Consider the following 25,141-nt stretch of genomic DNA (forward strand, 5'->3'; position numbering starts at 1 on the left):
ATGGATCAAGAAAATGTAATATATAGATATAGATACAGATATAGATATAGATACACACACACACACACACACACACACACACACCAAAAAAAAGAGTTGTACTCAATCATAAAGAAGAATGAAATAATGGCATTTGCTAGTAAATGGATGGAAATGGAGAAAATATGCTAAGTGAAATGAGCCAGACTCAGAAAATCAAGGGTTGAAAATTTTCTCATATGAAGCAAGAGCAAAATAAGGGAAAGAAGGCAGTGGGGGAGGGAATCAGATATCATAAATATATAGGGAAGATCAGTGGAGTAGAGGGAAATCAAGGGGGAGGGAGGAAGGAAGGGAAAGGGCAAAATATGGAATGAATTTAACAAAATCAAGTCGTAGGCATATATAACTGTACCAAGGTCTTTTAGTCAGCTTTTTCACTGCTGTGACTAAAAGAACCCAACCAGAACAATTATAAAGAGGAGGAAAAGTTTATTTGAGGGCTCAGTTTCAGAGGTTTCAATCCATACACTGCAGGCTCCATTCCTCAGGGCTGAAGGTGAGGCAGAACATCATGGTGGAAGGAAGTGTCTCACATCATGATCAGAAAGCAGACAGAGAGACTCCACTCGCCAGATACAAATATATACCCCATCACCAAGCCCCCTATTACCCACTTCCTCCAGCCACACCCCACCTGCCTCAAGTTACCACTCAGTTAATCCCATCAGGGATTAATTAACTGATTAGGCTAAAACTCTCACAACCCAATCATTTTTCCTCTGAACCTTCTTGCATTGTCTCATATATGAGCTTTTGGGGGACAACTCACATCCAAACCATAACACAAGGGGAATTTCACCTTTATGTGTATGTAAAAAGTACCAATTGAAAATAAATAAAGAAGGAAGAAAGGAAGAATAGTAGAGTAGATGAGGAAGAAAAGGGGAAGGGAGAAGGGGAGGAAAGTGGGGGGGAATGGGGATTGAAATCAAATTCCTTGCATGTATAATTTTGTCAAAATGAACCCAAATACTATGTACAATTTAAATGCTCTAGTTTTAAAAATTAAAAAAAAGCAGCTTTCCAGATTCCTTCCCCACCTTTCCACAGAAGGGCAGTACCTACTCAGCCACAATTCCCCTACCAGATACTGAGAGAAGGGATACAAGAAGAAGGGTCTGGAAGTACCAAATGGAATTTACCAACAAAACAGACCAATCACATCACCCTACATACTCAGCAACCACATACTCAGATATCCAGTCAGTCTTTTAATTACGTTTTTGTTGTTGTTGTTGTTGTTGTTTCTTTTTTGGCACCAGGGGGAGAACCCAGGGGCACTTAACCACTGAGGCACATCCCTAGCCCCTTTTATATTTTATTTAGAAGCAGGGTGTCTCTGAGTTTTTAAGTGCCTCACTAAGTTGCTGAGGTTGGCTTTGAACTCGAGATCCTCCTGTCTCAGCCTCCTGAGTTGCTAGAATTACAGGTGTGCACCACCATACTGGGTACCCATTCTTAATTTAAGCAGAATACCAGTGCAAGAAACAGAAAACTTTCTTTAAAGGAAAAAATAAAAATAAAAATAAACTAACAGAAGCATTTCCAGAATATAAGAAAGGATCTATTTTTTAAATCCTTAAAATAAGACATATACAATTTTTAAAATAAACAAACTCAACAATTAGAAAACAAAATTTGATAGTGAAAATGGTTCTCAATAGAAAGACAGGAAAAGTTGAGGAAATTTCTCAGGAAGAAAAAAAGAGAACATAGGGGCATGATAGATAAATGAGACCCCCACCACAGCAAGGTCATGAAAAGGATTAGGATTTGGAGTAATTTAGGACTTAAAAGCAACACTAGAAAGTATAGGAAAATAGAATAAAACCTTCAGAACTCTTAAAGAATATTATTTCCTACCCAGGAATTTTCTATCCACCCATCAATCAAATGTCAGGCTATATTAAAGATATTTCAGGCCTTATACAACTTGAAAGTTACACCTACTAGGGAGGTAGGAGAACCCCCCCCCCCAATAGAGAGTGAACCAAACAGAAAAACCAGGTATCCAGCAAAAAAGGCAGCCCAACAAGGAAGAAAAATAAGGTCATCCTCAAAAAAGCATAGTGATGCTAGGATATAGCTGTGCACTACAAAGGGCAACCAGAATGGATTAGTGGTACTCAAATGGATCCAAATGATCCAATTGGATCCATTCCATGAATGGAATTATCTGTGCATCTGAAAGTATCTCAGAGAAATAGAGATTGAAATAGAAAATGAATTAAGAGCTTAATAAGAAATAAATTCACAGAAAAGTAAACACAGGAATAAAATATATTAAACCCTGAGAAAAATCAAAAATTGTGCAACAAAGAAGTAATCAAGCTTCACTGAAGACTCACTGAATAGGATGTGCATAGTCATAATAATTAAAACCATAGTTACTGTGCATGGAGGGAACTTCAGGAAATCAGCAGGTTTATGTGGGGCCAGGAGGATAAAAGAATAAATTGCCTTCTTTCATCTTAGGAAGTCAACAAATAATAACTAAACTTGAAAAAAAAAATCAAGAATTAGCATTAGCAGCTTGTTATTTATACACATATAGGTAAATAAAGAATCAACTACATAAGTAAAGTGGTTTCTACTAAGAGGACAAGAGGGAAACAGGAGAATGGAGATTTTTGTAGTTCTTATTTTTTTTATAACTACACTCAGGTTAAAACTTCAATAAAAATATCAAAAATACATTGATTACTTTCCAGTTGCTCTGTTCATTGTCATCTTTAGTGTGCTTGATTTATTGATATTAATTAACATGATTTATATCTATCATAGTAAACATATGTATTTTACAGATTTTGTCAGATAATTCTCTCATCTGGAATTCATTTCTCATCATGCTGCTTGTATGGCTCTCAATCATAAGGGACCCTTTTCTTGGGAACTCTCTAATATTGGACCGTGAGCTTATCTTTGGTATGGTGACATCTGTAGGACATCTGCAGGCCTTTGATCAATGTTCTTCACCGGCTTCTTGCAGATGCTCCAGTGGTATTTACAACCTGGGACCACATTCATGGTAATAGCTCAGCATTAACTGAGATAAGACTGAGGGTTTCCAGGTGAAATAGAGAATATAAACCTAGAATGGGCTGCGGGTAGAGCACTGGCATAGCATGGGTGAGACCCTGGGTTCCATCCCCAGCAAGGGGGGTTGGTGGGGGTGGGGGTCTTAAAAAAAAAAAAAAAAACCCTGGAGTGGATGCCATGGCACACTCCCTGACCCTTCTTCAAGGCCTAGGCACATTCCCCTAGCTGCCAGGAGCCAGTGCTGTGATGACTGCATTCCTCTCCTGGAATCCAGAACAGTCCTACACCAAAGGAAGTTGCTTCCCAAAGTCTGGAAAAGAACCAAAGTAATGCCATTTTGTTCTGACCTGACTCCATTGTATGCTCGCTTGTAATGTTTTCCTTTCAATTTCCTGAAGCTGTATCTATGTTGACAGTACAGTAGGACCTTCCAACTTGTCCCTGACAAAATAACAAAATAACTCTGAAATGTATAATCAAAACGATTCTCTCATGTAATCAAAAATCTGTCTAAACAGGGTCTTTCTGACCTACATGTGCCTCAATTGTTCTTGCAGTTTTCGTGGTTTTTGCCTTTATAAACTCTGTACTTCCAAAATTCAGGTTCTGGGAGTTCTCTGAGGTGTTAGCCTCCTCCCTCACGGCTTACCTGGCATGCTCATTAAAGGATCCTTTTTTCCCTCAATATGCGTGGTGGTTCGTAATTCTCACATACTCCTTAACACCACTGGTCCCTGAAGCAGCCTACTCCAAGGACTAGTCTGACCTCCTGACATCCACTGGACATCTCTAGAGGACCATCCCAGCTTCCAAGTCTCTACAGGATGAGCCTCCAAGGCAACAGGCAATTCCACTTTTCCCTCTGTCCTCCTGCTCCCCTGGTTCCCTTCCAAGCATTATTATTAAGAGCTCCTTTCAACCCTTAGATCCCACCCTCAATAAACCTCCTCCAGTACATCTCAGAGTCTCAGGGTCTATTTCCCAAAGAATTGACCTTGGAAACTTCCAAACATAAATGTATATGAGGTGTGCCTCATGGTTATAAATCCTAGTGAAAGACTCCACACCCCTACCCCATTCTCACCCCATGCAGAGCTACTAAACAGAGAGCTTCCTCATTGTCCTCCTGGGATGATGCATGTATTTATTTCAGTCTTCCCTTTCATTAAGGTGATGCTCTTTTGAGGAATTTACTCTACTCTGGGATCTTAGCTTCCTCCAAAGGCCTGATACTGGGTAAGTTTATTGTTATATGCTAAACTGTATCTTCCCCAAAATTTATGTGCTGAAACTCTAAAACTCCTATACTGCAGAATATTGTCTGTATTTGGAGACACGGTCTTTAAGGAGCTGAAAAAGTTAACATGAAGTCATTACAGTGGGCCCTAATCCAACATGACTGGTGCCCTTATAGGAAAAAGAAATTAGGGCACAGACACACAGGGAAGACTGTGTGAAGACAGGGCACAAGACAAAGGGCTATGAGCCAAGCAAAGAGTCTCGGACACCTTGACCTTAAACTTCTGGCCTCCAGTATGAGAAATTATGTTGTTTAAGTCACTGAGTTTGTGGTACTCTGCTGTAGCAGTCTGGACACACTAATGCAGCCACGTGGACATCACAACCCAAGCTCCTCTTACCGAGGCCAGCCACCTTTCCCCACTCCTCCCACCCCAGGGCATCCTTGGCTTCTACACAGACAGCTCCAACACACACGTCATCCTTTTGGGTGCTGCAGACCATCTTTAATAAGTCAGTGATGCCCTCTCCTGAGCATCCCTGTGCAACCAATGTTGGAGGTTTGGGTTCACTACCCCAGTGCCTGGTCACCACCTGCCCACTAAGACCCAAGTTCTTCAAGGGGACAGACAGTTTGGCTTCTTGACATCCTGTGTGGTGCCTCGCACAGCAGAGTGTTCTTCACTGACAGGCAGTGACAATCACTAAGGACTGGATGAATACCCTCCCCAGCCAGAAGGAGGGATGGGTGTCAGGCATGGAGGATGGTGGAAATGAGAAACAGCTTATTTTACTGGAGTGAAAGAAGGTTCTCTCCTCCCTTCTGGCTTCATCTGTGCCTTCCAAATCTCAGCATTCCTATATCTCAGAACAAGGCACAGGACCTGTAAAGTCACTTCCTATCCAGGAGGACTTCCCACAGATATTCACCTTAAAAGGGCAGTTTTCAGAGGATCAAATCACAGCCCAGAATATGAGCAGACCAGAAAACCCCTTTTTGTCCAACTGGCTAACAAATATGATCAGAAAGAGACAGAGAGGCAAAAGGGAAAGACCTCACAGAGCTCCCAAGAGGCCGCCACCCCTCTGGACCCAAACAAGAAGGCAGTGTGCCCACGTGGCCTGATGAGGAGTCTAGCTGGGTTTGTCACCCAGCAACCCTGTGCCCCTGTCTTGGCTGTGAGGCAAGGATACCCTCCTGCTAATGTGCTCTGGTCACACTTTTAATTAGATGCTGTATGCAGAATGCAAGGAGAAGGGAGACAGAACAGGCGGGCAGCTGCTGAGACCACGCCTCCACTCCTGACTAGAAACAGCAGCTCTTTGTGAGCTTGGAGACTAGGGAAGATGTGCTCCAACAGAGTCAGGCGGCGAGTCCCTGTTAATGGAAGCCTGGATCTTTCAGTTCAGGAGGCAGTGGAGGGAGAAGGAAAATCAGGGAGCCAGGCAGGGAGCAGGAAAGAGAGAGAATGAGCTCCTGCAACCCAGCCATTTACAAAGTTGAAGATGCCAACTTGCAGTTTCCCTCCTTGCTTCCATTCACATGAGAAAGCTGCTATTCCTTTGTCTGAGATCTCTTTGTAAACATCCATCCTCAACCTGCTGCACCCACAGTGGCCTCCAGAGGAATTCATCAAAATTGACTCCATTCGGCTAATATCTGCAGACCAACTGTATTAGGACTGAGAACACAGACAGAAGGCAGAGGCTTCAGCACTAAGGAGTGCATGTTAGAGCAGAAGCAATACTGAGAAGATCAAGTACTGTGTATCAAGTGTCTAATCTATGGTGTCCATGGGGCCATGAGGGAAAGGGGGCATTTAAATCAGCCTGGAGGACCACAGAAGGCTTCCTGGAAGAGGTGATCTTTCATCTTAGTTTTGAGGAATATGTAAAATTTAGCTAGAAAAAGATGGTGGGATCAGGAGACACAGACGTCTGAGACCAAGGAAAGAAAAGGTATAAATAAGAGGGCAAAGAGCAGAGTTATATACCTTTGGGGACCATAAGATGCCTTTGTGAGCTGGAGTAGCCATAAGCTAGGGGATGGGAGTAGATGAGTCCAACCAGGGAGAAGGGGGCAAGATGATGAGGGACCTCACAGGAAGCAAAGGGCCAGACTAAAACACTGTTCGGCATTCTATGATATGCTGTCAGTAGCTAGCAGCACAGGGAGTGACCAGCACAGTATCTTTGATGACTTGACCACAAAGGTATAAAGGAGGAACCCAGAAGCAGAGAGAGTTTTCATGGTGAGGTTCTCAAACTTCATTTCTGCCTGGTCCTCCCTCTGGTTTCCACCTCTCAGAAGCAGCCTCCATAGTTATCATCTGAAGAACATACTTACAGGGAGCAAGTTATCCCACTAAACATGATCAGGATGTGGTTTATAGCTTCCTGGCCACATCCCCCAACCCACTGCCTCATCACGCGGGTCAGCAGCAGCAGGCAGACACTCATCAGGAGGTTATTCCTGAAGATTCTCTGCTTGCATTCCACTTCACACAAAACAGCAAAAGCAGTTGCTTGTGACAAAGCTCAGGCTGTATAAAAGACCAGCAAGGATAAGATACTACATCCAGTGCTGAGGTCATAGCTCAGTGGTATAGCGCTTGCCTAGCATGTGTGAAGCACTGGGTTCGATCCTCAGCACCACATAAAAACAAATAAAATAAAGGTATTGTGTCCATGTACAACTAAAAAAGATTTAAAATATATATATACTACAGCTAACAGTAGTAACAACTGGAAAATGTGTGTGGGCACCACACCTGGGCTTCTGTGTTTGCAAAAAATGTCTTACAGACCCCACAAGGCACTGATGAGAAAGGCTGTCTGTGGGGAGCAGGAAGGAGACAGAAACTGCAAGATGGTCAGAGATGTGCATCATGTATCCATGGTCTCACAAAGTTTTTATCATGCTCATACACTGCTTTTTTAAAAAACTAGTAAATATGAGACCAGCAAACAACACAAAGGATCATTCTACAAGCAGAAAGTATGCTGCTTAAGTCTTTGGTTCATGGCAATATTTCAGAGGTAGAAGCTCTCAGGCAAAAGAGACCAGGAGGGCTTCACAAACCTCATTACCAAACAGAGGAGGGAGCACAAAGGGAAGAATGGTGAAGGAAAAAAAAAAAAAAAAAAAAAAACAGGCAATGTAATAGATAAGACCACTCCGAGGGATGAGGCCACGTGGTGAGGGAGGCCTCTCTGAGGAGGAGTTCATTATGTGAGACCCCTGAGAAGCAGAGCTGAACCAAAGAACATGGGCTCCAGTTCTGACAAGAAGTAAAGGATCCCCAAGAAAGAGAGTCAAATTTCAGGTCAGGTTGGACCTTTAAGGCCACTATAACAATTTAGATGTTACTCTCGGGGTCCCAGAAAGTCCCCGGGAAGTCTCAGGCCTTTTTCTACCTGACAATGTGTTTGCCAGGTGAGAGAACTCCCTAGAAAATTGCCAGACATTTTTTTGCTGAGTGTATGAACAAGTCATATAATTTCATTTTATCCATCTCTCAACTCTTGGCCTCACAGTTTAGAAACAAAAAGGATAAGTACGCATTATTCTACCATTTTTAAAGGTTAAGAGTTTATACTAAAGTTGAATAAATTATTTTATATCCCCACATATAAAAAGAAAATCGCATCCTTCAAAGATTTTTTTTTTCTAATTCTTAAATCTGCTGATGCACTAAATTTTTGAGTGGATTTTTCTGGGAAGATTTTTGGTCTAGAGTACTTTTCTTTAATGGAGTTATGTATCTTAGAAAAGCATTCCCCTGAGAATATTTCAAATATATCTTCATTTCCCACAGAACAAGCACTGAGTGCCTAAAAATTAACTTGTATTCAAACCTCAAAAATGGAATCAGAATATATTTTCCTCAATCATTCTAATAAAGACATCAATAATGTCAAAACCCTGAGTTTTGAAACCGAACTTCTGTTCCCTCTCTAGCCTCATTATTAAAACAGATATTTTTCCACAGTTGTTCATAACAGGATTGCCATTTTCCATGCTGCCTGCTGATTATAAACAGAATCAATTTTAAAACCAAACTAGGGTTCTGTCTGATTCCAAGATGTGTTACCATCTGGTTTCATATCAGCATTTGAACAGGCCAAAATCACTGTATTACCAAAAGTCTTATCAAAAAATAGTGCATATTATCATTCAATGCACTTTTAAGTCACAAACTTTGAAAGTCCTCCTAATTTTTCAAATGATTTATCACAAATAACTAGCAATCGGTATTTTAGAAACTACTAATTTGAGGATTCACAACATATTGGAAAAATTTACAAATAAATAGAAAATGGCAATCAAGTAGGTGAAGAATTCCCACTGATCCCAATAGATGCAATTGCCAGACACTGCCCTGAGCAAGATAATGTCCACAAGGATGACATGAATGTCTCCAAAAACTGTAACTAAGACCTAATCCTGGTACTGAAATGAACATTTAGGTAAAATTTATCATTTAACAAGAAATATTTTCTTTCTGATCAACATTTACAAAAAAAAAGATTTTTAACATCTCTCTCCATTCATTTGACAGTCTGAACTACAGATTCTAAGCAAGGATGAATGCCTGGCATGCCCCCAAATTTTTACCACCCAACAGTGGAAAAAAAGCCATGAACATAAATACAGCCCACTTCTCTTCACCCTGATTAACACCCCCCAGCAAGCCACACACTAACACACATGACATATATACTCATGTGTGCGTATACAATAGCACACACTCCAAAGACTTTTCTGACACAAAAATGCATCACCTACAGTAATCTGTAGTAATTCTATTAATAATGCTAATTGGTTCAACCTGATAATTTTACTGGCTAGGACAGGAGTTCACCAAGCCAGTTTTCCATTTCATCCCTCTCTGTCAACCATCCCCTTGAAGAACAAGATTGGGGGGCTCCCTGTGACACTTTAAAATTATAGATATATAGTCATTTCTGAAATGTACAATTTTCCTTTAAACACTAACTCAAATATAACTTCAAAAGTTATTTCTATTGCTTAATCCCTATTTATTTTCTTTCCATTCTAAACTATGAAAAGGATTACCAAAAAAACTATCAACAAAGGATTTTAAATATTTCACATTATAAATACATTTAGGAAACTAAAGAGTGAAACCAACAACTCTAACAACACAATCAGAGATCATACACACACACACATACACCGAAGCTACTTTGTAGTTCAAGTGGAGAAAACTTCATCTTCTAAATTTTTTGGTTTAACTAAATCAGAACAAGTTGAAAGCAGCTTGAAAACAACTTGAATGCACTATAGAAAACAACACAGATTTTGATATTATATGCCAATGCCCACATTTTGTAGGCAAGAGGTTAGCAAGTATTTAAATACTTGCTGCAACTAAGGGGTGAAATCATTTTTAAAAGAAAAAGGAAACCCTTTGCCCAAAGCAACATCCTAACTCTGTATGCATTATGCAAGTTTTTCCTAAAGGAAATGGACAAACATTTTTAAGATAACACAACTGATCAAGTATATCAAGTGAAAACAAAATTTCCTCATAATTTTTCTCTATTGTGAAATTTAAATACATCAAATGTAACATTATTCACCCAAAGGAAAGACTTGCTCATGATTTCTTCACACTCAGGTCCTTATTCAAACACCCACATGATAAAGTAATAACAGCTTTATTGGGTTCATGCACAAGTCTGAGTAACTATTATTCCATCTGTAAATCACCTCCCTTCGTTCCATTCCTCTTCCTTTACATATGCAAATTACGGTGTCTGATCCAGAGCTCCCTACCAGCCACCACAACCAAATTACCCTCCAGGGACATCAATAGGTTTGTTATTCTTGTTTCAGTATTTTTTTAAAGGGGAGGAAAAGGGAAGGAGTGGCTATTTTCAAGAATCAGAATTCCTCTTGATTAAATTTCTGGCTCACTAAAATTTCCTGAAATGCACTACTCTCTGCTTCTAAATGTTTGACTTTTCTACAGCCAAGATATGGTACAATGTTTTCAGTATAAATTGTTTCAAGTAATATATGCCTAGTTTTGCAGGAAGCATTTGGTCAAATTCTAATATTCCCTCCTGGGAGTCAATCCCACCTTCCAGCAGCAGATCCAACCTGGCAGAATAGAATTTTAAACAACAGACACAGAGCTATAGCTTCTGATGGACACAATACTTTTTTTCTCTTACTCTGAGGCACATTGTATGATGCTCATCACTTGGGATACAGATCTTTCTATTAGGTAATAAATTTATCATAAAATACACGAAATACATTTTCCTTTCCCCCATCATTAAAAAACACAACAACAACAAAAGCATGGATTCTACTAAGGTTTAGCTGTAGCTGTCACTACTTAGGCTTATGAATCATCGCACGATTAATAAGAATAAATAGCATATGCACATTTCCATAGGTTGCAAATGTTGACTAAGAAAACACATGCCACAGGGCTTCCCTAAACCCCAAATGGGATTATCTGTAGGCAGAAATTGTTCCATTTTCATAGTTTTCCTTGATTTTAACACAGGATTGCATTTCTGTGGATACTGAAAACTTGAGAGAAGACCCTCCCATTTTTCTTTCGTTAAAATGTAATATGATCTTATTCCAAATCTTGTACAAGATATAATTGGCAGGAGCAGGGAGGGGGCTTGCTGCAATATTGCACTCATCTTGTTACATTAGACTCAAAAGCTCAAGGATATATATTTGTCACATGTCAGGCCATGCTAAAGGCATCCAAGAGAATATTTTCACTATCCAGCAGGCAGCCAGAATCTACTTCCACAAACCCGCATACTGATGAAAGCCAAGGCTCTCAGCATTGCTTTCCATTTCTTTTTCATAATACCTCATCCCTCTGCAGAGGAGAGAAGCCATTTTACTAATTTATAAGTACCCTGACTATCCAACCATCTAAAAAAAAAATTTACTCATCAATAACAGTCAAGTAAAAGCAAAAGTGCATCCCACAGGGTTAGACAATAAGACAGGCAACACCAGCACGTATTGATCAGCAGACTCCTGATACTCACTGAAGGCAGCCACCGCAAGGGCCAGTGTGACAATAATGGAGAACCAGGATACCCACAATGCCTTCTTTCTGTAGTTCTGGGCTTCGTGAGGTTTCAGCCGGGTGCTGCTTTCTAGTAAGCCTGACAAAACAAGGAGAAAAGGAAGTTAGGCGTTTCCTTATTAAGAAACCCACAGCCAGAGCTACAATTTCTTATCCAAAGATTGCAAACTGACAGCCCGTGGGCCAAGATGTGTTTTGTTTGGCCCACACTGTGTTTTCACAATTAGGAGATTTCACATGAAAATCAAGCTTTCTGGCATCCCTTGAGAAATCACAGGCACTGGCAATATGGGGCGTGTATTTTCTACAAGGTGATAGCAGCTGTCCTCTTCAGTAAAAACTCCACAGACCCCATCACTCCCTGACATCACACCAGATCTTTCCCTTGCCCCTGCACCAACTTGTATGTCTCAGGTAGATGCTGCTCCATCCAACAAGGTCCTTCTGTTAGAAAAACAGTATGACATTCAGTCAAGCATTCAGGCTCCTTAGCTGTGGGCACTAATTTGCCCTGATCCAACAACACAGTCCCAACGAGAGGCCTGGTTTTACCCAAAGCAAAGAATCACGTACTACAAAAGCCCTCACCATACCCTCTAACAGAAGGAAATGCACCATTTTTCTTTAACTACAACCAACAACAACCCACATTATATGCCATGTTTTCTTTCCTCCTCCCTTTGGACCAAGCACACACCAAAAAATTCTCAGAATATTTAAGTGGAGTAAAACTGCTCCACTTAAGGAGGGAGCTTCTTAGGTAGGCCATGTGTAAGATTTTATTTTTGTCTCCTGTTTTGCACTTCGAGAGTCCTTGACAACAGAAATCTGTGACAAATCTCAGGCAATACCCAAGCTTCACCTGCCTTGGGTCAAAGACTAAAACATCCTCAGTATGATCTTGATTTATATTTCTTTCTTCTTCTTTGAAATAAATCATAAATGGCATCTCCTGGTTACAATCAAACTTTTAGTCATGTGTTATATGTAAGCAGAAGCTTATTATACCATCCTTGGTTAAACAACCCACAATATTCCTTTTAGAGATTGAGCAGCCTTATCACACCAGCTCCAAATAATGAAGGAGTTGGTAGTCAAAGCTCAGGCCCATTTGTAAAATATCACAGTGTGAGACATATCACTCCTACACATCGCCTCATATGTCTGACTGGCCACCACATGAAGCCTCTAGTTGCTATGGGGGCAGGAAGGATGTAGTACCTTTCCTCACCTATAATAAAGGGCACGGCCTACTTGCCCACAAGACAGGTTAACAGGAGAAAAAAGCATAACAAACTTATCTGATCAGAATTCTGAAGGTTCAAGAAACCTTCAAAAATGAAGACCCAAAGACTGGGGGAAAACTATCTGTTTTTATGCTTAGATTGGGTGAAAAACAACCATGAAGAAATGTGATTGCACAATGTGGTATGAGCTAATGGTAGTAAACTGAGGATGGAAACTCAGCAAGAACTGTCCAGATTCTTCTTGGTATCTCTGCATGGCATTCCTTCCTCTTGGGTGTGAGGCAGGACCCATTCTGGAATGAAGATCTTATGATTTGCTATCATAAGGCAAGATAGAGAATTTCTGTATGATCAGCTGTAACACAGAAAGGTGGTGGGCAGAAATCAGAATAATATTGCTAGGTGTTATGGTTGGTTTTAGGGGAGAAGACTTTAGTTTCTATAACCTGCCTTGGGGAAAAGGAATTCTGCCTTGGAAGAGAAGGGGAAACAGAAAGAAGAAGGGCAGGAGAAGGGCAGAAGACATTTTGCTTTATTTAAGGGCCCTCCAGTGTCCTTCAGTGCCCAGGATTCAGCAAGCCAAAGTGTCATATCTGGGGTATCATTTTTCTGAGCCCCAACATGGCCAGAAACCACATCATGTTCAAAAATTATATCAAGGACCCGGCTAACAATTCTTGGTTCCATTTATTTCCCAGACCCAAGTATCAAGCACTCAGCAAAGCAAGCAGCAGTGTTGCAAAGGCTGCTCAGTGACAGCCCAGAGGATGTTTAAATGACTGAAACCTGTGGGCTTATGTAGGATCAAAGGTAGATGAGAATGCAAACGGTAAGTATAATCCCCATTGCCATCATCTCACTGTAAAAGTCTCCCCAAATCCTCCTTCACAAATGCACTTGGATGGGAAAAAGACAAACCTCCACCCTTGTCAAATTCCACCCTAGGTACAGGTGATTGTAAATGAAAAGATAGCATGTCCCTTTGTCTGCTTCTTCCTTAGCTACTGGAAAAACACCCCATTCTAATTTTTAACTACAAACATAATGATCTTCAGGTGAATTCATAACCTAAAGTAACAGATGCCACACATCCCAATAATTTATTTTCCTTTTCTCAAATGATAGAAAGTCAATTGATTTTCAGAAGTGAAGCTATAACGTTTAAGTACTGATTTAAGCAGTTCATTTGGTAGGTATATGGACAGGAACAATTTCAAGATGCTGATCCACTGGAGGCAAAAACAAGGTTCCTTTTCCAAGTAAATTTAGTTTTCCAAGAGGCACAATCATGATCTGGATTTTCCATTCTACCATATAACATTTTTTTCTTTCAAAGCAAGCTCATCTCAATAATATACCTGATTGGACCACACATGTAAACCCATCTACACACCTCACCCACCAGGCCAGTGCATCCCTGAAAGGAATTACAGATGGCAGCAACACGGGCAGTACTGCCTGCTAAGGTGGCACTTTAGGTGTTCTCATCAGTAGGTCTGGAGATTCTCCCCCACATCTGATTCTTGGTGTGCCTTCCTGACAAGATTTTTAAAATTTTTTAATTAAAATAATTACAATGGGAACACTAACCAAAAGAGGAAAGACTTCCCCATTTCCAGCCAACTTTTGCTTATTTCCTGTTTAATTTTCCTTCTAAAAATGTAGCCAAAACCAAGAATGGAAAACTTTCCACTTCTCAAAGAGAAGTGGAACATGAAGACCTTAAAGACTTGACTCATAAGTGAATGGTCCAATCAGGTACCTGAACACCAAGTTGGGTGTATGCACACTCACAATTTGCAAGGTAACTTGTATAGAAGTAGAAGGCTAGTGTGGAGCAGAATGGGCCAGCAGAGCAAGCAGGGCTATATCCTCCCTACTCATGCTTGGCCTCCACATCTGAATTTCTAATTTCATTCACATTTCACATATTTGCAATTGGGTCCTCTCTTAATGTTAATCATAGGTCTTTATTAATGAAGAACTGATTCCTTTGCGGGGGGCGGGGGTACAAATATCTGTGGGAGGTTTATGCCATACTGGTATGAATTAGTTCCAATTGCTTTCTCCTAAGAGTCTGTCAAACTTTAATTATCTGCAGGAAAAGGAATTTTTATTAAATAGGAAGCTAGTGAGAAATACTGAAATATATAACTCTTTGGTTAAACCACACCATAGAGTTTGGGAAATAGATGGGAAAACACTTATGGGGCGAAAAGGGAATATTAAAAGTGGGAGGGAGAAATATCTAGAACAAACTTGGCCTATTTTTTGTGTGTTTAGCTCCTAAAGGTCTTAAACCACAGAGCTCTTGCTCCTTCAACTACAGGCTCAACCAAATGGCACCACAGTTACAGACATTCTGAGATGGCAAGGTGTCTGGGAACCAGTCCATGTCACTTCTAAGGGGAGAATGTCTCCAAAATCCCAACACAGAGATTATAAAGCAACCCTTTCATTGGAGTTTTAAGTAGTCCACAACAGAGTCCAAATACTCAGAAGAAAGTTAGGACAAAAGAGAGTGCCCAATATAGGTATACACCAAGAGTATTCATCCCCCCAGATACTATAGGTATCTAGGCCCAGAAGAAAGCCAGCCTGGCAGGGCTGAGAGCTACATAGCTGCCAACTGCCCAGGCTTCCTCTTCCCCAATCCTCTCACCATTAGGAAAGAAGTAGCAGCACTGGAGCCATTCCCCAGGGATAATACAAATCGATATTGGAAAGATGAAACCCCACATGAAAAAAGTAACACAAACGCAAAATATCACAATCCTCCTCCCAGGTAACCTTCTGATTTATTTAACTGAAATGACTCATTTATAATTAACTCTTTGCTGTCAGGAGTGTTTCAAACAAAAGAATGTCACATTGACTTTCAGTCAGCTCTCAATGGCACACGGCACTGGGTTCTTTGGGGGACAGGATTCATCCTAACAGAGAGGCTGTGTGTGATATGCAATGCTTTCACACAGTGATAGCTTATGAACAGTGAATGCTTTCAGGCTACAATATAATAGCAAATAAAATTCAGTTGACCATTGGCAAATAATCTTAAGAATGAATTCAGAAGGGCTTTTTACACTTGAGCATGTGCTGCAAAATTATGCTAAATATTAACACACCCTAGCACTTTTTCCCCCTCCTATCATTTTGTGGGGTGGGGAGAAACAAGCCAATTCTTGCTGATGACCTGCAATGCTACAAAATTAAGCTCAACACACGTTTCTGTTTCTTCAAAGTAAAAAATTTAAATCCTACAATATTAATTACAGTGGGGCAAAGGTAATTTAACACACCCTGTGATAAAATGTCAAGTTTTGCTGGGCACTGGTAATGTCACCAGTCGTCAGGTCTCAAAGGATATCTAGTTATGTGAGAAGAGCGGGGAGAAACCGCAATCTAGGTGCAGGACTCATTGCAACCTGAGCAGCTCCAGTTCCTGCAGAGCATCTCTAGCGATTCCACGGGAATCACTGTTTCCATGTCACTCTATTTCACATGCTATAGTTTAGAATTTCTAACGGAGAAAGAGATCGTGCATCCCAACACGAAACGGAATAAAAATGTACAGGAGATACTAAGAATAGGACAGAAACCTGCTAAGACTAAAATATATAAACCCTCCACAGTCGACAAAATAAAGCTTCCAAGAAAAGGGGGTGGAGGTGCAAAGAGCCGGCTCCCCAGGAAGGGCCTGGTTGCAAGGATCCAATTTCGGCCACTAGCGGTTTTAGCGGAACCATTGATTCTTTTCGAAGGGTCCAATTTGGAAGAAGCAAGAAACAGAAAAGGTGTAGACGCGGCCAAAAGCTGGGTTTTCTCCACAAGAATCCAAGTGGGAGGAAACGAGGGAGGGATGGAGGAAGAGGAAAGAAACGCGGGAATGAACAGAAGTCCTCGCGTTCCATGCGGGCAACTCAAAGAGGACATTGGCTGTAGGTCAGAGGTAGAGTTTGGCCTCTCAGGGTGAGGAGTAGGAGGCCAGTGTCCTGGGAGGGATTCTGAAAGGGCTGGAGATGCGCTCTACGGGAACTACCAGGTTTCGGTGGCATCCATTCAAATGAGGTTAGTGACCCAAACCCCGCAAATATCCCAGGCTGCTGCCCCATCACACACAACGGGGCAGTCACTACGGTAACCCCGGTCCCCGGTGAGGGCGCGGGGTCCAAGAGCAGTCCTGACCCAGGCTCGCCTCCCTGGTCCCAGCGGTCACCGAGAAAACACCTCGAGGCCGAACCCGCAGGGCGAAGTTTTCCTGGGTAGCGGGCGGGGACCGGATGAGGATTCGGAAAGAGGGCGTAAGGAACCCAAGTCCCTCCGAGCTGAGCGGATCCCGCAGTCCCCCGGGAGAGCTCAACAACGAAGGCAAAAAGAAAGAGAAAAAGAAAGAAACCGGCTCCAACAAACTTTTCCAGCGGGCGTCGGAGGGGCTGGGGTTGGCCGAGAGGAGAGAGCTAGCCCAGGCGGGCCGGCTTCTCAGGGTTGCAAGAAGGAGCCGCTGCCGAGGCAGTGCGGGCCGCGGAGGTGGGGCTGCAGCCCTCAGCTCTCCGCGCCTTCCCAGGGAAGTCCCGGCTCCGCGCCCCCGCACGCTCCGTGGCGCCCGCCCCGGCTCAACCCGCGAGTAGGGAGAGACAGGCCCTGAGCTTGCTTCCCATCTAGAGCAAGCCCGGCGCGGGGAAGGGGCCCGGGAGGCCCTGGGCGGTGCCCGCTCACCTCGATCCTCCAGCCCGTCGCTGAACTGGCCGCTTTCGCTGATTCGCGGCTGTCGCTCCTCCTCGGGTTGCGGCGGCTCGCGCGCTGGGTTGCTTAGCTGGCCAGGGCTGGGGGCGGCAACCAAGGGCGCATGGCCCCGCGGAGGCGGCGGGACTGCGGGGCCCGAGGGGCTGCGGCGCTCGCTGCCCGAGACCGGCTCCATGGCGCGGGGCTCCAGATCTCGGCGGCAACGGCGAGCGCAGCGGAGACTAGAGTCAGAAGTGCGAGGCGCCGCGGCTCTGGCGGGCGGAGGGACGGACGGACCGCGTGGAGAGGAAGGGAGGGCAGGAACCGCGGAGTGGAGGTGCACGGGGGCGGGGATGGGGGGCAGGTCCGCAAGCAGCAGGGCTAGCGCTACCGGTGGCGGAGGCTGGGGCCGCGCTGTCGCCGCCGCGCTCCGCCCCTGGGGGCAGGTGTGGGTGACTGGGACCCGCCTCAAGGCGCTGAGCCTGAGCTGGTGCACAGAGGTCGGTGCACAGAGGCCGGCTGAAAGCGAGGGACGGATTCTGGTCAGACGCGTGGAAGCTAGGGGGACTGTTGGTATCTTTGGGAGAGGCAGGCGGCTCGGGTAGTATTTGGCGAGGGCGTGACGGGGGACGCGACCCACCCGCGCCACGGACTGGTGCCGCAAAGGGATCCCTCGGACCCGATTCCTCTGCGGTCCTCAAAGCCAGCTGCAACTCGGGGACAGGAGAGCAAGCAGCGCCCCTCATTTGGCATCCCTCTTTTCTGGAGCCGCACAGGCTTCAGAGGCTGTACCGGGTCCCTGCCTGCCTGGGCCGCCACACTCGCCGTCCATCCCGGGAAAACGGGGTTCACCTGCCCCAAAGCCTGTTTGTCTCGTGCCTTCTAAGAGCTTTAACGTCCCTCGCAGTTTCTCTCGAGCACCAACTTAGCCAAGAGGTGGAGTGTCTGATGGACCAGAGGCGCTCCAGAAAACGCTGGGACCCCACGGCTCCCCCATTGCGACTTATCACTGTGTCTTTCCCAACCTGTTCCCTCACCAGCTCATTTCTTCCTCCGAGAATCCAGAATCGGTTCTGCAGTACTCGAGTCGAAGCCTCCCCATAAAAGCCTCTCCCGCCTGCCCCAGTCCGATTGTCGTTCCCCACCTCTGACCACCCGGAGCTTGTACCCCTGAGCAGTCGGACTGGTCTTCCCAGCGAGGCCGCAGCCTAGTCCACGCCCCGCCGACACCTGCTCTCTTGGAACCGGAGAGGCGCAGAGAAGACCCGGCGGTTGAACAGATTGAGCTTGCGTTTAATGGTATCAACATCCAAGCTCTAGAATCTAGATTTCATCTTTAGGTTGGTATCAGTCTCTAAATTTAATCTGAGTACTCTAAATTGCCAAATCCTCTTTTAAAGGAATCCACCCTGTTTTTTGAAGAGTAACCAGTTTCCTTTCTCATTTCCGCTTTACTTGTGATAGAAATCAGGGTGGAATTTAAATGCCTTTGTGACACAGTGGAAAGATCGCAGAAATGAGAAAGAGGGACTCATTTTATTTTGTCGTTGTTGCTGATGGGAATCAGATAGGAGTTGACTTTGGTTTCCTTTATCTTTTGACCACTAATTTCTTCAACTACAAACTAAAAGAGATGAACTAGGTCATTTCGCATGTCTCTTCTTGCCTCAAAAGAAAAAGAAAAACGCTATGATTCTTTGAATGAAAAACGTTGAAAATTTCTACCCACGAATCCTGCTTCTGTCCTCTAAGTAGACAGTCTTTCAGATATATTTGTAGACACCCCCTACCCGCCCCCCACATACACACATCTATTTTATTTCTTGGGGTTATCGGGAGGATTCATTTGATCCTCTAGTCAATGACTCTCAAAGAATTGCTTGGGAACTAACAACAAAAATGCCCAGGCCTCCACGACTGCCAGAGATTCTGATATCATATTTGATGTGATAGATTTGGGCTGAGGTCTTGACATGGTTATTTTGTAAGGCTCCTCTCCCCATTCTGAGACATCTGTTTTTTTGTTCTGTTCAAGGATGGAACCCAGTACCCTGTAGCGTACTAAGCACAGGCTTTTCCACCGGCCAACATTCCCCTGTCTTCATGTGCTTGGGGGTTTATTGTTTGTTTGTTTCAATACCCATTCCTCTCTGACTCTTGGAAATTCTGGTTCAGTAGATGAAGTCTGACCAGGAATCTTTGAATCTCTCTCTCTCTCTCTCTCTCTCTCTCTCTCTCTCTCTCTCTCTCACACACACACACACACACACACACACACACACACAGAGTGAGAGAGAGACAGAGAGACAGAGACAGAGACAGAGACAGAGAGACAGAGAGAGAGACATATTATGAGGTAGAGTGTTCTGGGACTATTATCGTCATTCTTACTACTTAACTATTCTCCACAATGTAGCTCTACTGCATTCATGCATACACACACACACACACACACACACACACACACTAGGTCTACAGTAGGATCTCACAAAAAGGAAACAGTATTATTGTTCATTCTTCTGGTTCCTCAGTTGGTTTTATAGTCCAGTGAATCTCAAACTTGAATTTGCAGATGAACATGTTGGAGTTCAGAATACAATACCCCAAAATCTTTGCATGCTTAGTACTGTGAACTAAAGAAGAAGCATTCAGAAGTAAGATCTTTCTGAGCTTCTCCCCACTTTCTCCTGGTTTCCTTCCCAGTCTGCCCACGCCCCCCCCAAGGCAGTCCAGAGACAATAGAATTCCTCTTCCCCCAGGTGGTCCAGAGAAACTGGAACACCTCTTCAATCTTTCAAAACCAGTCATAAAACCTAGAAATGTCATTCTGACTTTTCAGCCCTTCTGGGTAAGAGCTGACCAAATAGAAATTCCCTGCTCTACCTTGTCTGCTATATCATAAGACCCCATTCCAGAATGAGTCCTTTCTGTACCCAAGAGGAAAAAATAACGGAAAGAAGCCAAGAAGAATCCAAACAGAAAGGACTTGCTGGGTTTCCCAGTCGGTTACCATTAAGGCATGCCCTTTTGTCCAATCACATTCCTACATGACTGTCCATTCTTCATTAAATCTAAACATAAAAATCAACAATTCCCCTAAGATTGGGGGTCTACATTTCTGAAGGCTTCTGTGTCGTGTAAAATGTTGATTAAATAAATTTGTTGTGCTTTTCTTCTATTAACCTGTCTTTTGTTATGGGGGTGTCATCCATGACCCTTATGATGGGTGGGAAAATGGACCACACCCTTTCTGCTCCTGTGAACACCTGGGATTCTTGCTGAGTCTGAATCAGTAGGACGGGATAGAGGTGGAGATTTTGCATTTCTAACAACCCCCCACACACACACAGATGCTGTCATTGCTACTGGTCTGAAGATCACACTTTGAGAAGTTATTTTTTATTCATAGGGTAAATGTATATTGCCTTCATGATCCAGCTGCTCTGATTCAATAACTACTACTGTCCTCTCCAGAAATTTTTCTCTGACTCTGGCTCACTCCTGGGAGCTCCCTTTTCCAAATGTAAGTGATTAATAATTCACTGCTTATTTCATGTGTGAGGCAGGGATGGCAGTGCTTGCCTGAGCTGCATTCCCCACTCACACACAACTACCTGGATGCCAAGGATACTGTGTTCCCCGAAAAAACCCTGCTGATTAACTGGAAGATATTAACTTACATTCTTGGAAGACTTTCCAAGTACGAACCTTGGTAAGTGTTTTTATATGCCTTGTCTCTGGCACTCAGCAACTGCTGAACTCTTATTACAAAGAAACCAAGGCTTCCTGTTAAGCTGTCTAGCACCACAATCCACAGCAGTACCGCCCCCTAGAGGGAACTTTGGAAAACTGCAGGTGCTTTCATTGGTTATAACAATGATGGGAGGAGGGGACTGCTGGCATTTAGTGGGAGGTGGCCCAGGATTAGGACTAGGACCATTGTCTGTATTCCACATGGTTCTCATATGTTACATTGGACCTTTGGTTCTGGTAAAATATGTTTCTAATTACATTAGGACTTTAACTCTTTACATATAAATGTGAAATATGTTTGTACCTTTTGAATATACACAGAATTTTCTGGAAATACATCTATTATGAAAGTCTAGAAAAGATGGTACTGCTTTCCATTTAGGAAAATCAGGACACTGAAGTCACTTCCACTCATGGCATCTGAGCAAGCAGTCAACACATCTGTGCCTGTCACATGTACAACTACCACAGGCCTAGTAATTCCATGTGTACTTGAATATATTTGTTCAGTTCTTGTTTCAAAATGTCAAAAATGAAGGAAAGTATCAATAACATTCCAGAATCTTGTCTTCTTTGTGAAGTTATAAGTAGGTCCAAATACCTAACTACTTCTTTATAACTTCTAGTACAGTTCTGAGTGAACATTTATAAAAGCCAAATGCCCGTTTAATTATGTATAGCATGATTCTATTCCTCCTCTGTTGTAATTTAGATCATCATATTGATTTTTAAATTGAATGTATGTATTATCCATGAATTCATTTCATAATTACAATAGTGAATAATCCAAAGGAATTATTACAAAAAGGGAGATAATCATTATAGCAAGAAGATTCCAAGGAGACCCAAAATCTGAATGAGATCCTGGAACAGAAAAAAGACCTTAGGTAAAAATTAAGGAACACTGAATAAAGTATGGTTTCAGCTAATAATTTTTCAACTGTGGTTCATTGATTATAATAAATACAAATTAATATAAGATACTATTAATAGGAGAAACTGGATGTGGTGAATACTGAACTCTGTACTGCCTTCTCAATTTTATAAGAATCTGAAACCATTCTAAAAAAATAAAGTCTACTTTTAAAAAGTAAAAAAATTAAAATGGGGGAAGATGCTAGGTTGACTTTCGAATGAGATAGACATTCCAACCTTGAACTTTTCCCATTGGAGAATAGACACAATGGAAACTTTAATATGGTTGTGGGGAGTAAGACATTCATCAACATTGGTGAGAAAGATGGAATATGACAAACTTGTCAGTCAAGAATTCATAGTTTCAAACCAATTCCACTGACTTTTTTTAGGTCTCAATTTTGTGTATTTAAGGATTTCAGAATTTTGTTAATTTCATGAACTCTAAAATTCTTAAAATTGTGGGCTTCTATCAGGACATTTTAGAAAGTCTTATGTAGGTAGGAGCAGGTGGACAAAAAACCTGACTATTTAAAGATGAGTGGTTTCTTCTTTTGTTCTCAACTATTTCTTCTTTCGTTTTCAGTAATGTCCCAAAGCTCCAATCCCAGAGATACACATAGGAAAGGAAGACAGACCAAGAGGTCAAAGGAAACAAAGTAGACAGGTAGAGCTCCAGATGGGAATTAAAGTCACAGCTACCTCTGGTGGAGCCACCTGCTCAGGCCTAGGAGTATTCTAAAGACAATATACACAAGAATCCACTTGGTTCTCACAAACCTATAAAGCAGGTATGGTATTTTTAGTATCCCCATTTTAAAGATAAGAAAACTGAGGCCAAGATTAAATAACATTGGTAATGAACTAAGAAGTTGAGACTTGAGGCTTACTTTTAATGACTGCACCACATGTTGTCTTTGGAAGTATCAGACTTCTGCACATGATACTGCTACATCAGTTTTCAGACTAAGGTATACTTGCTTTTACTTTGCACTGTGTGGGCTTTGGGAAACCAAATATAAGCACATTAATCATCTTTTCCAAGTCTTGAAGAAACACAAGTAACACTTAAGAGCTAGTGTGCCCATGGCGGACATGAGCTTCAGGGCTGAGCTGGGTACTTGAAGCTGTCCAGTAGTAGAGTGTCTCAGCTGGCTGACAAAATCAACCTCAGCATTATTTATAGGAAGGGCCCTAAGGTCTTTTGGAGAGTGAGTTGTGTGTATGTACTTGTGCCTGCAGGTATAAGTGTTAAATTTATAAACTCCCTTTCCCATTAAAAAAAATGTAAACGAGGATATGGCTACAGAACATTTGGAGAAACACCCATATTGGTGATAAGCATTATTTAGAGGTTTGGTGAGCAAAATATTGTATAGTCAGTCCTCATGGGCTCTGCATCTGTGTTTCAACTAACCACAAAGCACAAATATATATTTTAAAACTTACATCTAAACTGAACATATGTAGACTTTTTTCTTGTCATATTCCCTAAACAGTACAGAATAACAACTATTCACATAACACATTGTATGGGGTATCATTGAAAACTAAAGATGGTTGAAGCATACAGAAAGAAGTGTACCAGTTATATGTAAATACTATACTATACCTTTTTTTTTTTTTTTTTTTTTTGTGGTGCTGGGGATTGAACCCAGGGCCTTATGCATGTGAGGCAAGCACTCTACCATCTGAGCTATATCCCCAGCCCTATACTATACCATTTTAAGAAACTTGAGCAACCATGGATTCTAGTATCCACAAGGGGGTCATAGAATCAATCCCTCTAGGATGCCAAGGGACAACTATAATATATAACATCCCAAAAGAACTTTTTTATAGTACTGGGGACTGAACCCAGAGGTGCTCTATCACTAAGTCACATCTCCCTGCCTTTTTTTTTTTTTTTTTTTTTTTAATTTTTAGACAAGTCTTACTGAGTTGCCCAGGCTGGCCTCAAACTTGCAATCCTCCTGCCTCGGCCTCCTAAATAGGTGGGACTACAGGCCTGTCCCACTGCACCTTGCCCCAAAACAATGTTTAAATGCCATTTCTGCCTTTAAGGGACTTACAGTCTAAACTAGATGGTATAATTATGTCTTGCCTGCCTTTTCCAGGCACTCTCTGGAGCAGGAGGTCTCAACTTTGTCTACACTTTATCACTGCCAGGGATAGAGCAAAAGTCTCATTCTCCTTCACTAGAGATGTTTGTTTTAGCATTGAAGTTTCAGTGTCTTGGAAGTCTCCCCCAATCTCAGTCACCCTATGTGGATACTTTTTAAAATCTTGATACCCAACCCCCACTTCCCCTGACAAATTGTATCAGAATCCCTGGGAGTGGGGACCCAGACTTAAGTGTTTAGGGAAGATCCCCAGATGATTCCAATGTACAACCAACCATGAAAAAGTATTGACTGTGCACAAGAATCACCTCACGATCATGGTAAAAATGCAGATTTTAATTCAGGTCTGGTCGAGGCCCAATTTTCTGAAGTTCTAACAAGCTCCCTGTTGATACTAGTACTTTTGGGAAATGGACCATCCTCTAAGTGGCAAGGGTCTGAAAGTATGAGCAGAAGGTTTTGTTTCTGTTCTGATAGTCTACAATAGAGTCAGTACAGTAAGGGGCAGTAGATGTGGGGACAAAATTACAAAAGACAGAAAATCAAATAAATATAGCCAGCAATGCAGTACAGAGAGGGGGCAAATTCTAGTACACATTATTCTCTTGGACTCCTCAATATAGCACATAGGTTGCAGAGAATGGACATTCATAACCTAGCTAAGGTTAGCCCAGGTATGCTTGTAGGATGAGTGCTAATAGACGTTTGCAAGGATGGGAGGGTATCTCAGGAAAGGGTGATGGTGGGCATTTGTGATAAAATTATCTAAAACTTTATGTAAATGTACATATCCATAGTTTTCTCTGTGTAACAATAACTTTTAAGGGAAAGGAGGATTGGGATTCAGCATATTAAAAGGACTTCTGAGACTGGGGGAAGGAAAGATAATGGAATGAGACAAACATCATTACCCTATGTACATGTATGATTACACAACTGGTAGGATTCTACTTCATGTACAACCAGA

The 25,141-nt window shown here is 42.4% G+C and overlaps 1 protein-coding gene across 1 annotated transcript in view; it reads right to left on the reverse strand.

Annotated features, from left to right (window-relative positions):
- Positions 1–17,908, reverse strand: part of Tmem163 (transmembrane protein 163) — a 217,434-nt gene extending 199,526 nt beyond the window's left edge. The window contains exons 1-2 of the mRNA XM_047546919.1: positions 17,378–17,908; positions 11,374–11,493 (exon numbers count right to left, since the gene is read on the reverse strand). Of these exons, the coding sequence (XP_047402875.1) occupies positions 11,374–11,493; positions 17,378–17,579 (322 nt within the window). The 5' untranslated portion in view covers positions 17,580–17,908. The remainder of the gene's footprint in view (positions 1–11,373; positions 11,494–17,377) is intronic.
- Positions 17,909–25,141: the final 7,233 nt, after the last annotated feature.

The sequence above is a fragment of the Sciurus carolinensis genome, chromosome 3, assembly GCF_902686445.1.
Source record: "Sciurus carolinensis chromosome 3, mSciCar1.2, whole genome shotgun sequence".
NCBI classification, from domain to species: domain Eukaryota; kingdom Metazoa; phylum Chordata; class Mammalia; order Rodentia; family Sciuridae; genus Sciurus; species Sciurus carolinensis.